Raw genomic sequence first — 14,483 nt, 5'->3', positions numbered from 1 at the left:
GGGAATATATGAAGGGGGCAGTGCTTTGTGTGTGTGTGGGGGGTGGTGATGTGAAGGGGGACAGTGCTGTGTGTGTGGGGGGTGGGGGGGGGTGGTGATGTGAAGGGGGACAGTGCTGTGTGTGTGGGGGGTGGGGGGGGGTGGTGATGTGAAGGGGGACAGTGCTGTGTGTGTGTGTGTGTGGGGGGGGGGGGGGGGGACAGTGGTGATGTGAATGGGGACAGTGCTGTGTGTGTGGGGGGGGGGGGGACAGTGGTGATGTGAAGGGGGACAGTGCTGTGAGTGGTGATGTAAAGGGGGATAAGCAGCTGCACAGAAAGCGTGCAGGGTACAATTGACTCTTAAATGCAATGAAATACAAGGTGCGGTTTCCCACACATGGAAATTGCATGGTACATACGCGCCATGCAGTTTCAATGCGACAGCGTTTTTAAAAAGGTGCCAGGGCCTTTTCCCAGCAGAAAACACAGACACAACAGCCCATTCAAATGAATGGGCTGTCGTGCCTGCACACCTGGGCTGTGATGTAAAGAATCCGAGTCATCACGCAAAAATGCAATCTGGACCTCTGCTGGAAGAAAATTTTGCTAATCGGACCTCCATGAATTTTAATTCAATACCCCTGCACTAGGGCATAGGCAGAAATAAAGGATGCAAAATTCTGCATAAAACCCAACATGTTATGTGAGGACCATCAAAATATAAACTCTCACATATGTTTACAATCCTCACACATTGGTTATTTATTATGTAATCTTTAACTCAACACTCAACAGCTGGAAGGCAACGAAAGGTTATTTTTCCCTATTTGCAATTTTTTGTAGAACACATTAAAGTCCTGCTTAATTAGTAGCACATCAGGATTTGTTTAATGTTGGGGTTAATGGAGCAAATGGAAAGCAAATCACTTGGTGGTGACACATGGAGAATAGATCTTTCTTCTTTATACTAATGTCAGCACTTGGAAGTTTGAAAAAAAAAAAGCAGAACCCCGAATAGTTCTAGTGTAAAAAAAAGAAGGACTTTGATTTAGTAAGATGATTTTTTATTTCTTCCAAAGCAAACAGATCCAGTCAGCTAAAAAAAAAGAAAACTGTTCATTAAAGACACAGGAGCAAGAGAAATGCATTTTCCAAATTGAATGCTAGATTTACTGTCCGTTTAATACTAGCGACCTCTCGCTCAGTAATGTTCAGCTCAAGTCATCAGCTGTCCCTCCGGGTCTTTTATCACTGCTTTTGTCAAGCTATCTATTTAATTGAAAGAAGTTAATTGAATGAAAATGATCAACTAAGCTTGTATTAATATTGCTAATGGAACTTTCTTCTTGGCCATGTTTGGAGAGAGATGTCACGCTAGACTTTAGGAAGGACCCATTAATGCGTGCACTTAACCTGATGGGCTAATTAAGCAATGCTTATTCATTCTACAAGCCTACAATAGCCTTGATCCAACCCATTCTGTCTGATTTTACAACACATTTCACTTACAAGCATAGGCCCAATGAACATTAGCTGAAGTGAGACTAAATGATAATGTTTTCATAAGAGGGGGGATACAGCGTTAATGTGTCATAATATGCAAGGCTTTGATGCAAGTCTTCTGCCCAAGTTCCATTTAAGTCTCAAATAGAGCAGAACAGTTCTGTTAATGTCCTTAACGAGTGCTTCTATTTAAGGAAATCACAGACTCCCTCAGATTTGATGCAGTTTTCTGTTTCTAGAGCTGGACACATCCCAGAAGCCATATAGCCAAGGCACCAACAATGACAAGTGACAGTGATATCTTTCAGCTTTTTTGATTGTGATTGGGAGCCCATGATCTCTGGCTTCTATCTCTGGATGCCTAGTGTTAAGGCAAATTAATGTCTCCCCTCATTTGTCTGCCAGGCACTTAAATAGGGCAGCATTATGGCTTAGTGTTTAGTTCCTTTATATTTCAGCATTGAGGTCATGAGTTTGATCCCTGCCATGATGATTTGTGCATTCATATTGTGCTCTGTGTTTTTCATTGGTTCCCAATTTGTGGTCGAAATTCTGCTATCCAAAAATGTATGGATATTAAAGGTATATTTATTTTTTTTAAATTACAAATGTGTTCTACTTACCTACTCTGTGCAGTGGTTTTGCACAGAGCAGCCCTGATCTTCCTCCTGTTGGGTCCCCCACCTGTGCTGCTGGCCCTTTCTTTTCTCTGACTTCCCCCCATAGCAAGCTGCTTGCTATGAGGCCACTCATGCATTACACACACAGAACAAGGCTCGACCCTGCCCCCCTACTGTCTTTTCACTGGCTGGGAACTATGATTCTCTCAGCCAATAAGGAAGCAGAGACCTAGGAGAGCAGGTGCACTCATGCACTTTGCTGGATTGCGATCTGGCTCAGGTAAGTATTGGGGGGGGGTGCATACTGAAGCCATTCCCCGCATTAGGGTAAGAAAAAAACGTTTGCCACTTGCTGTACCCCCCCAATTCTAGTCCTCTATGCCTGTGTGTCTGTCTGCAGGTCTTCTCCCCAGTCTTCCTTTTCTCACAGGAGGATTAGGCAGCAGCGGGAGCCATTTTGTCCTGCTGCTGTCAACCAAGTTCTGGGATCAGGGGGCGGGACGGATGTTTTCCTTTGAACACATGCTGTAGTTCAAAGGAAATGATAGAGAAGAGGAGGAGCAGACAGTGCCAGCGGGGGACCCCAAAAGGGGAGGTTCAGGGCTGCTCTGTGCAGTGCCATTGCACAGAGTAGGGAAGTATAAAATGTTTATTATTTTAATTTAAAAAATACTTTAAAAAAATCTTTAACTCTTTGCTGCTTAAAAAAAGAAAAAAGTTTTGCCTACATATAGCATAAACCATTTAATTGCTATTATGTGGTCATTAGAATATTTTAACAGACACCCCACACAGTCATGAAAATGTATGAATTTCTAAGTCAGACACCCAAAGTGATGTTCTTTTATTGCTTTAAGATGTTTGGGAATCCGTGCGAGCCATTCTATATGTGTTCTTGCCCAAACACTTACATTGAGAATGACGAGCATGAGAAAGGGGAGTGGAGGGAGCACCGACAACAGATGGGCCATAGTGAGGCTATGAGTGACATCATCGCTACCAGGCATTGGCAGCTGCTGTTGAGTGTTCTTCCCTCTCCCTGCAGCTGCCACTGGCTGACGTAGGGGAGATCACATGACCGGAGCAGCCTAAAAATGGGTAAGTATACAGATCTTTCTTACACTGGTTAGTCAAAATAGGTATTAGGAGGAGAGAGGGAGCATATTTAAGATTAGTTGTGTTTTTTTTTTTTTTCCGTAATTCTACTTTAATGCATTTATAGAGTATATAATAAGTTAATGTATTTTTTAAATGCAAGCAGAAGCTGATTTTACTTTAGGATAATCCAATGCTGTTCCCTGTTTAGAAGAGTTTAGACAGGGAGAGGGAGAATCCGCACAAGAAGCTAGTCAGTCTCTGCCTCTTACAACCCCCTCTGTAGCATCACTGTGGGAGGGGTGGGGCTGACCTAGGAGCCAATCGGGTGCATTGCGTGTAAATGTGCTGACAAGGAACATGCTAATAGGAGAGATCATAGAGATGACTTTCTCAGTCAGCTTCTGTGACTTTACATGATGGTGTCAGCAGTGCATTCAATATGTGTCATCCTCTTGGCTGTGCAGTGTGGCAGACATGTATACATCTCACAACTGATTGGATAGACGTAAAAAATTATTTGGCAAATAAAACCGCCTCATATACTGTATGTATTTCATCTGTGTATTTGTCTGGAGTTCATCTTAAAACTTTTATCATTTTAAGAGTTATAGCACATACAACAGTACTGTAATAACATGGTCTGTTGACATTTCTGTTCATTGTCTACAGGTGATAACAAACTTAGTAAAAATGTTAAAGTCTCGGGATACCAGGAGAAATTTCTGTCCACTCAATCACTGGTTGTCAGAGCAAGAGAACATTAAAGCTGATAAAGTGAGTTTTTTTTTTTTCTTCTTTATAACCACCTTTTGATAGTTTTTTTTAGATAAGAGTTTCCATTTCCTCAGAGCTGATTGTATTAGAAATGGTAAACGGCACAGGTATTAGTCTTCACATTTTCTATTAGTGGTATATAGACTCTGGGATCAATTCACTAAAGCATAACACCTGATGTGTTCATTATTGTGTGATATTTACAACATTTTGCATTTTTTCTTGGTTAAATTCACTAAGGCTGGCTTAAAATCTTTGCATTGCTCAAACTCACAGTAAAACGTTACATCTCATGGTACTGTTTGCAATGTGGCGTGACTCCTTTAGAATAGCCCTTCAACACACATGTACAGTATCTGCCAATGCACATGCAATACAGTGCTCCACAAAACACACTCCTACTGGCAACTTTGTGTTTTCCACCTACATAAGAGGTGCATCAATCATGAAGTTTCAGACTGTCATTTGTTGCCCTGTACATACAACCTGTAGTAGAGTAAATCTTTACATTCCTGTTTCAGCATTTTAGGTTTTTGTTAAAACATGAGGCATGCAGCATGGCATTGCACAGGTTAACACATTACCTGTCTATAGTGTGAGATCTGACACTTCCTGTGAAACTATATATCCCACAATTCCTGGGTATCTTAGTCTAATGCTTGTGCAGATGTGAGCTACAGAGTAACTAGATCTGACACAAGCAGGCAGAGCATTCACAGACACATAGAGAGCTCACTTGTGTTGTGTTTTATCACATTAGCACTCCAACATTTGTGATGCAACACAGAATGGATGTTGAGGCATGCATTGGACGCTGTGTGACCCAAAACAGGAAGTTGTCCTCTCCCCTTTACACATAGTGACCGGCTAGCTGAAGCAATACTTGGACATAGGAGAATAGATCAGCCATGACACTAAAAACTGCAGGCACAACATGCAAGCTTTCATGACAAGGTAAGGCAACCAAACAACACAGGAAGTATAACGACACTAATACCTACACTGGAAAGTGTACAATGCCTTTAAGCTTTGGAAATGAAGGCTAGAAGCTGATGGGCTGCCATGCACAACTGCTCCAGATTCTATCTGCTCCTGTCCTAATAAATTCCCCCCTCCAGTGTGTGCTTCAGTATGCCACATTTGCTTGTTAAAATGAAAAGGGTGCCTTACAAACAAATATGTGTGCATGCATAAGTGTTAAGGGGCTCCTAAAATTTCTTTGCATGGACTGGCTGAATTTATCACCCACACACATACCACCCACATATATCTCCATTTAGTCGTTTAACTCTTCGTTATTCTATGGCCCAGTTCTCTGGGCCCCATATCTGATATGCTTGAAAGCCATTTTTCATAGAATTTACTGGTAGGTAGGTCACCAGGTCTCTTGGCTCTGGCATGCAGAATGAGATAACACATGTGCATAGCCAATTTGTACACGCATATTAGGGCCAATTTGGAGAGAAGCCATGTAACCTTCCAGCATATTTTTAGGAGTGTATGAGAAAATCCGTGTACCCGGAGGAAACCCACATGAATGCAGGGACAACATGCATATTACCAAACCATTTCATGATAAATATCTGATTCTACACCTACGGTATGTAATATATTTATGGTAATTAAACACTGAGATGGGAAAATTACCATGAGACAGTAATGAACACAGGAACATGTCACACCAACAATTATTTATCAGAGATTTCACAGCTGTTTATATCATGAACAGTTCATATCTAGTTGCATTGTGGATTTCATTTTCTACATATGCGGTTCTTTCAGTTGTTTTCCCAAACCTTTTTATAAGCCAATTATATTTAGTACACAATCACCATAATGGTACTTGTACTGGACTGTTCCTAAACATACACAATTATACGTACTGAATGTCCTTACTGCTTTCCTGCGTTGCATGCTATAGAAGGCTTGGTTCACATTTGTGTGTTCTGTGCAGCCCACATTTGCACTGACTGGCACATCGGCCTATTCACTTGAATGGGCTGCAGGAAATCTAGGAAAAAGGTCCCTGCACCCTTTTAAAGCTGCAGGGAAAACACATGGTGCTTTTGCACAATTCGATTGCCTGCACCCACAAATGTTTTGTGTGTTTAGCGGTGTGGGGTTGCGATTAGGAATTTAATTGTTGGTGGTTGCAGGTGTGGGAACAGATGCTATTCCCGCACAAGTGTGAACCTAGCCTTAGAGTCTGTGTTGCAGTATCCACACTATTCTAACCTCTGAGAAATTTAAAACGCAATGATTACTAACCACATTCTGATAAATGGCCGTAAACAACCTAATATTGAAAACATATTGTCAATTTTCTCTTCAAACATTGCTTCTGATTATAGCACAAATTCTAACCTACATGGGAGTTGATAATGTGCACCTTTGTCAGCGGTACAGATTACTGCTCAAAGAAAGTTTCCAGATTTTTGGGAATCTCTGTGGTTTGGCGCCAATCCTGAGCTCTTCTGTGTATAGGAAATTGAAAGTAAAAAAAAAGAAATGGAATGTCTGTTCCACTGTGACCATAGAGTGTGTAGATCATGGCTGGTCCCTGTGCTTCTGTATCCCGCTTGAAGACAGGCAGATATCTTATTTTGTTTTGGGAGAGATCTGCCAGCTTTAGCCAAGAGGGCAGTTAAAAGAAGTAGTGATGATATGCCAAGTACAGTAACCTATAATGGCCATTCAGATTTAAAGGATAACTGTTTACATACCTATCGTGATGCTCAGAGAAGAGGAGGATAAAGCTTGGCATTCCCAGTAAAAGTCAGCTTTGCATGGAAATTCAGCTGCCTTTATCTCTGAATCTACCCATTGTGATGACATACAATTTTTATTTATTTATTTATTTATTTTTTAAACAAGCAGGATGACATACATTTTTAACAAAAATTGCAAAAGTGCGCCACCTATACCATACAAGCGTGCCACATCCTGATAATTAAATTGAACTAGAAGGAAACGTGGACTTTAACAGCACCAGTTTATAAAATATAATCTTTATTATAGATGTTTAAAATATAAAACATACAGATGGCAACAATAGCCAACATATACAAAAAAAAAATCATAAACACAAAAAGAAAGAAAGGGGTAGGTCATTTCCAAACTACCACATTAATACAATGCAAGCATAAATAGGGATAGGCTCTGTGACAATACCCATACTAATGTTCCCCACGAAATGGTAGAAGATAGAATACCACTACCCCTCCAGGGGAACTGCAGAAATGGTGGTCACAGACGTCCCAAGTAAACGGAGTGTGAATTAGGCTGACATGTTTCGCAGGTGTGCTTCATCCGGAGCTCTGGTTCATCACTCTGCAAGGGTGCTTGCAAATGAGATAAGTCAAGGGGGGTGATCAAAGAGGCCAACCCGGTTAGACCGGGAAGTCCATCAAGGTTAAGCCAACATATACTTGTTAATAACTACAGGGAGCTTGATCCTTGTCCGGCTGGAAATGTAGTTATGCAATATAGAAAATTGGCTTCTGAGAGACCGTCCACTAGTCAATGAGGGTGAATTAAGGTCTCCAATAGTCACGTGAGGAAGGGTCAACCAATATAAAAAGAATCCGTAGCACAGGGTTCATAGTTCGATCGTCTCCAAGGGATGGAGAAATACCGCCAATTTAACGGAAATTAACCTCTGCCTGTGCAGTTTTTCATTGTGTGCTCGGTTTGTGACATTGTTTAGGATTGCCAGCATATTCATATGATTGGACTTGCCTTTGATCTCTTATCTGGGAGTGCCCAGGAGAGTGATTTCAACTTGCAATATGTTGATGAAAACTGTTAACCTATTGTTTCTTGTTAATAAATATAAATGTGTATATAATTTTTTGACACTGTGCCAATTCTCAATTTTAGGTTACCCAACTGTATGTACCATCAGCTAGGCATGTATGGAGGTATCGGAGAATGGGGAGGATAGGACCCTTACAGTCTACATTAGATGGTAACTATAGTGATTGTGTGTTCATGCTGCACCTCGTCATTTTGTCTAAAATATAATAAATCTTCTAGGTTGCCTATAAATTTTATTTTAAAGTGGCATTCATTAGGGGTGCTCTATAAGGACTTGGCGGAAATTCAAGTGGAGCTGTTACATCCAATCAGATTACAGCTATCGCTATTTCGAGTTAGGAACAAGAAAGCATGTCTGCTTTACTACTAATGATATTTTTCATTATCGTCAGCCTTTGTACATAAGGCCCATTGTTCTTTAAATGCTGTGATATCGTTTGGTAACCCAATTAAAAATTGCAGTTAATGGTACACTGTCAGCCATTTTCAGTATTATAAAAAACAAAAAGACTTGCCTACTACTAGAAACCTTTGTTAGCAGGTTTTACTAACTCACTAGGAGCCTTAAGAGCTGACTTCTGTTGAAGGGGCATGACCGAAAAAGATCTGCTGATCGGCATCCAATCAGTGCTCTCAGCCAATAAATGTGAACGCGGCTGGTGTGTTCTGGCTGGGAGGGCTGGGGGCAGTCCCCCTGTCAGAGCACAATAGCTCAGGGGGGATATCGCTGTGCTAACATTGCATAGTTAGTACAAAATCTTCTCCTGAGTTCTGCAGTCTTTTTCTCCTTCAGCCCACTGGGTTGAACGAAAAAAAAAAAAAAAACTAATAGTGTGTACCAGACTTTACTCCAGTTGGAAACCCTGCCAACTGCCATTTCACTGCCCAGTGAGAGTGTTCCAGTCACCATTAACCTCCTTAGTGGTATTCCCGAGTGTGGCTCGGGGTGAAATTCCAGAGCCATTACCTGTAACCCCCCGAGCCACACTCGGGGTACCGCTAGGGAGATCGCTGGATCCTGTAAGAGAGGGTACTCACCTTGCCCCAGGGATACAGTGATGTATCCCGGCAGTGTGCGGCAGCCGGATCTTCCTTCCGATGCTCTGTGCGTATACGTATACGCATGTATGTGTATATATATATATATATATATATGTATGTTTGTGTGTGTGTGTATATATATATATATATATATATATATATATATATATATATATATATATATATATGTGTGTGTATATATATATATATATATATATATATATATATATATATATGTGTTTGACGTTTCTCTACTAACATTACATAGTACAACAAGCTCACACTGGCCAAATGTCAGCAAGTTTCTGTTATTCAGCCCGCGTGTACCAGCCTTGACTCCAGTGTCTGCTTCAATTTCTTTTTTTGAAATTGCCCTTCAGAAAATATAATTTAAAAAAAAAATGTCTCTCGCAGTATTACTCGCCTCCTATTCAGTGCTCTCCCCGCACTGTGATCCAGGGCTGGCCCTTTTCCCATGTGAATGATGGCCATAGTCTTTCAGTCTGCTACCTGTGAGCTCTAGGCATCAAAGATTTGCCTCCTCGAGCACTTAATTTGGCTCGTAGGAGAATTCTTAAGAGAGCCTTGCTATAAAGGCACTGTTCTCTGCAACATTCGGGACCTGCCTAGTGTCAGAGGAAGAGGACCTATACTGTCCTGACAGGACTGCAGAAGGTATGTATATACAAACACTTTATAAAGCCAGCAGTGGTTGTTTAAAGGGGTGGGGGTACTGTTTTTGAAGAAGCACACAGAGGGGGGTTTTCTGGGTAAAAAGGTGACCGTAGGCATCTTGTGGTACCTGTTGTTAGGCAAGACTTTTTTTTTTTTTTTTTTTAATATGGATGAAAGGTTGGATTTAAGGAAAAAAAATAAAGAGTTTAGTGTAATTAGCCATTTATGCTAATTAAGCTAGGCTGTGTGTGTATAAACAGCTGGCTTTATTTATCAGTAATTCTTCATTCTCCTACTTGGGCTTTTTTATGCTACGTATATTGACATCATCTGATCATCATTCTCCCTATCTATTGAAATCTTGAAGGGGAAATGTAGATCAACGTGACTAATTGCCCAAGTTAATTGAGTTCCGGCTTTCTAATTGAGCCTTACCTTTGCTGCACATGCAGTTCTGCCTTTTACACACTTTAACCCCTTTGCCATCACCAGCATTTTAGACAAAACAGTGAAACTGTACGCATACAATATTGTTAAAGAAGGATCAAATGTGATAAGATCACCTAGCAGTCATAAAATATATGGAGAAAATAAGATTGTGGTAGTGGATTGTAGAGACAAACAAACATTTCCGATTTTCATGTTTCATTGTGTTATGATTAAGGGGAGCTCTGCCATCATATACTAAGTACTGAATTTTCTTATCTAAGGAAAAAAAAAATCTGCCACAGGACTGATTGTTCTAAATGAATAACGCAACATGTTGTATAAATGGTTTTCATAAAAGGTTGATAGATCTCACGTAAATCATCCACTTCTTGTCCAGCAGTTTGAACTGCAGTTTTTTCCTTCTGTCTTTTAGTTGGATAAACTCAACTTAAATGGGACCTGTACTGTGGAAGCTGTGCCCAGGAAAGCCAAGTGGAGGGCAAAGTACTAGTCACCAGTATTGTCTGTCGTCTCCCTGCAGCTGATCTGATTTCACACTGTATCTCTGTGTGGAGATGGCTATGTTTGTAGAGTCACAGTTTTGCTTCCTCATGTCAGAGCTGCCCACTGATGTCTGATGATTTAAAGGCTGGTGTAGCAATGATCAGGGTGCAGTGGGAAAGGATCAGAAAACACAGATTCACAGAACAGTTGAAACAGAAGCAGAGAGATCCTTGCACTGCAGTTTCTCAGGTACAGCTTCTTTCCTAGTAAGGAAAACCATGAGCAGCACAGTAGTGACATCACCAAAACTTACTCTGAATTTCTTGAGACTAGCAGTAACAGACACAGTGCCTTAGATGATATCATGCTGCAGTTATACAGGTATGAGGTGCTAGGAAAAGGAATTGAGGGGGAATTCAATACAAAAGACAGATTTTCCAGGGTACTGCCTAGACACAATTAACATTTCTGGATCTCCACTTTTGAATTTACATTCAAGTGAAGCTGAACTTGTCTAAAAAGTGCCTAAGGTGTCAACAACCCTAAAATGCTGTTGCTGTGCCAATCTTCAAATCGATCCTTGTTACCTGCTGGGTCCCTTTGTTCCTAGGCCAAGGCTGTGAAGAGGACCATTGCTTCACAAACTGAAACTAGGATAGGATCACTGTTCAAGCAGAGCTTTTTATTAGCCAGCTCTGTGTGAATGCCAGTACCCCAATGCCCCTCTGTGCTTTATTTAGTATTTTCCTAAAAGGTAAAAGACTGCTGTTCATATGTTTAATACTTTATACTGTTTAAAGCAGAACTCCAGGTTTTGGGGAACTGTAAATAGTTTGTTTGGACCAAGCCTGTCGAATTAAACTATTTACTTTACTTACCCATGCAGTGACTGTGAGCACTGTATAAACATTATGTATCAGCTACATACAGTAAACCGCTGTGTTTTTGAGCAGTGGGACTTCCATATTCTATGAATAAATACAAGGCTGAGGCGGAGAGGCGAGTGGATGACGTAACGATCTCAACCTCAGCCAATCAGAGGAAGATTTCTGTTCATCCATAGAATACAAAGCTATCTGAGAATGGCTGAGCAGCACTCAGCATGACTTAATTTATTTCAGGCAACGAGATGGGAAGTTCCCACTGCCAGAAGACAACATTGTATACTGTATGTAGGTGAGCCTGCTTACAGATTATACACACTATACAGCTACTGCATCTGTTAGTGAAGCTTGGTCCAAATGAACTATTTAAAATTCTCTAAAATCAGGAGATCAACTTTAAAGTACACTTGCACATTAAATTTATTTCAGCTCAATAGTTAACTTGAACTTATATGACTGAAAAGAAGGTTCCTAGAAATTAAATAGCTTCCTAGTATGCTTGAATCCTAAAAATTTGGTGCTCTGTACTGTGAAAATGGCTTGAAAAGTCAATCTCTTGCCTCCTTCCTCCTGTACCCCATACACTAATTTTTGTCACCCAGAGGGACTAAAAATAGTATTTTTTCACTTGCTGTGTAATCCTTTCCTTGAAATTCATTAAGGGACACAGCTCAATGATACATAGACAACCTAAGTTTTTAATGCCAGCTACAGGAAAACTGGACACTAGAGACCTAAAATTGAAAATCAATCCCTTTAAGGCTGTAACTCCTCCCGACTCACACCTATCAAGTCTTAGAAAGCAGTCCAAAGAAAGGACAGAAAAGCCGCATACACAGCCGAATGTCATCCAGTTTAACTTTTGGTCCATGTGTACAGCTCTCTGTCCGACAGAAGCCTGTCCAGTGACTGGCTTTTGGCAAAGGGATATGCTGGAAAACCAGCTTCTGATTAGCTCTTGCAGACAATACCTGCAAGTGCTGATCTGTAAATTCTGGTGGTGGGCGGGAGAGCCTCCCCACTGTCAGAATTCAATAGAACAGGGAGTAAGGTTGCCGCACCAACATCAATTTTGTTGTTACGGCGATCTGCCAGTCTTTTTTCCTTTAACCCGCTGGTTGAAGAAATAATTACTGTCAGTGTGTATCCAGCTTATGATACAAGAGGTGGGAGCTGTGACCCTGAATGAACTCCAATAAAAAAAAAATCATTGCTCCAGTTGAGTGGGCTTTATCAGGAAAAAGAGGCCCTTTATCGCATCTCACATGCTTTGCAGAGCAACCTATTAAATCCACTTAGAAATTGTGGATGTGGAAGCTTAAGAGTCATTTTAGGACCTTCTGGCAAAAACAACTGAATAGATTTAAATGGGGGGTCTTAAAATACAGACAATACTAGATTTAGATAACACGATTGAAGTGGAGGCTCAACAGAAATCACAACATCCACAAACACTTGTATGAAAGTACGAATCAGTGAATTATAAGCAAGGGGACCATAAAAAGGAATTTACAGGGCAGATTCCTGACCTTGGATGTGCTAAGGGCCAAATGTTGTTGTTATTTTGAACAAAAAAGAACACGGTCCACTGAAAAGCAATATGAAAAAACCCCACAGAGGCTTACACCATTGATATTCCACAGCTGATAATTAAATGTTCAAGAACCAGGCCAGCAAAGCCAATAATTGGAAAACCATTGTGGCAGTGGCCACTGCATGTTAGAAAAAAAAATTAATAGGTCAGCGTACCACAGAGGCCAAACTTAACCAATGAGGATGAATAGCATACTTTCACATTGGCTCTATCAAAGTCAAAGTTGCAGAAGAGGAAATACATGATTGGGGCATGCTGATCCCATGGTATTACCAGGATATTCGCTACATTTGTCAATGGGACCTGTGGCCTGGAGACAAATATGACCCGCTTTTTGTTCAACCAAGAGGCTTGCAGACTACATTTGGTATCCCCTAATGCAGATATATAGCCATGAATGTCTGCTATCCCCCCAAATCCAGGCGTTTTCTGTTGAGAAAAACTGGTCACGATTTCTCCATCTGGGGAAGGAGCACCGTGAATATCACTGGAATAGGAAATTTGTCCAGGACAGGATAGACTTTACTCCTGTCGCTGCCGCCATGCTCCTGGTGCCCTCCTGATGATCATAAGTATCGACTGATGCAGCAAGGACCTCTTGGATCCCATTCCCCTATGAAGCGGCAGGTTTGATCTTCCCTCGCTGCCAAGACGGGCATTTAATAGAGTCGCCAGAGAAAGATATAAATGGGAAAAAAGCCAGGCAAGAACATTGATCTACTATATTGAAAAAATAAACAATAATAGAGGAGAAATGGTATATTCAACAACAGAAATAGCTAAAGCATTCCACAGCTACTATGGTGCTTTATACAAAGTGAGGCAAAATGGGTCACAGGAAGATGAACAAAAAAGGAAACAAAAGAATCAAGAATATATAAAGGAGGCAAAACTACCTAGAATAACAGAACAACTGCAAGCCCTCAAGGTACCAATTTCACAGGAGGAGATAAAGGTTACATTAAAAAACTCAGCAATAGGGAAGAGCCCAGGACCCGATGGGTCTACCATTCGTTACTATAGGACGTTTAAGGAAATATTAGTACCAAAACTATGTACATACATGAATGGGCTAGGAGAAGGAAAGGAAATGAGAGCAGAGTTATTACAAAGTGTTCATACCGGTAATATCAAAAGAAGGAAAGGATGCAACCTTATGCGCTAGCTACAGGCCGATAGCGTTCTTAAACTCTGACATAAAACTTTACGCAAAAATCCTGGCAACTAGATAAAAAGAGCTGATGCCTGAATGGATCCATGCAGACCAAACAGGCTTCATTCTGGGTAGAAAAGGGAAAGATAAGTGGATAAGAACGTTCTTCTTACAAAAATCTACAGGACTTAAGGCCCCTGATCTGCTACTGTCAATAGATGTTGAAAAAGCATTTCACAGGGTAGACTGGGGATTAGCTTATGTTAGAAATATATTGGAAGATTTAGATATTGGCCCTAGGTTGAACCAGTGAATTAGGGCACATTATAGGAACCCCAAATCCTCGGTAAAAGTAAATGGAAACCCCTCTCCTACTTTTGGAACGTTCAACGGGACAAGACAGGGGTGTCC

At 40.9% G+C, this 14,483-nt stretch overlaps 1 protein-coding gene across 1 annotated transcript in view; it reads left to right on the top strand.

Moving 5' to 3' along the window:
* Positions 1-14,483, top strand: part of UBE3C (ubiquitin protein ligase E3C) — a 202,896-nt gene that overhangs the window by 104,799 nt on the left and 83,614 nt on the right. Inside the window, exons 15-16 of the mRNA XM_082258394.1 lie at positions 3,872-3,976; positions 7,856-7,943. Coding sequence (XP_082114520.1) covers positions 3,872-3,976; positions 7,856-7,943 — 193 coding nt within the window. The remainder of the gene's footprint in view (positions 1-3,871; positions 3,977-7,855; positions 7,944-14,483) is intronic.

The sequence above is a fragment of the Pelophylax lessonae genome (assembly GCF_965119305.1).
Source record: "Pelophylax lessonae genome assembly, chromosome: 5".
NCBI lineage: Eukaryota > Metazoa > Chordata > Amphibia > Anura > Ranidae > Pelophylax > Pelophylax lessonae.
The sequence above is the reverse complement of the archived record's forward strand: the minus strand, read 5'-3'. Positions and strand labels throughout refer to the sequence as shown.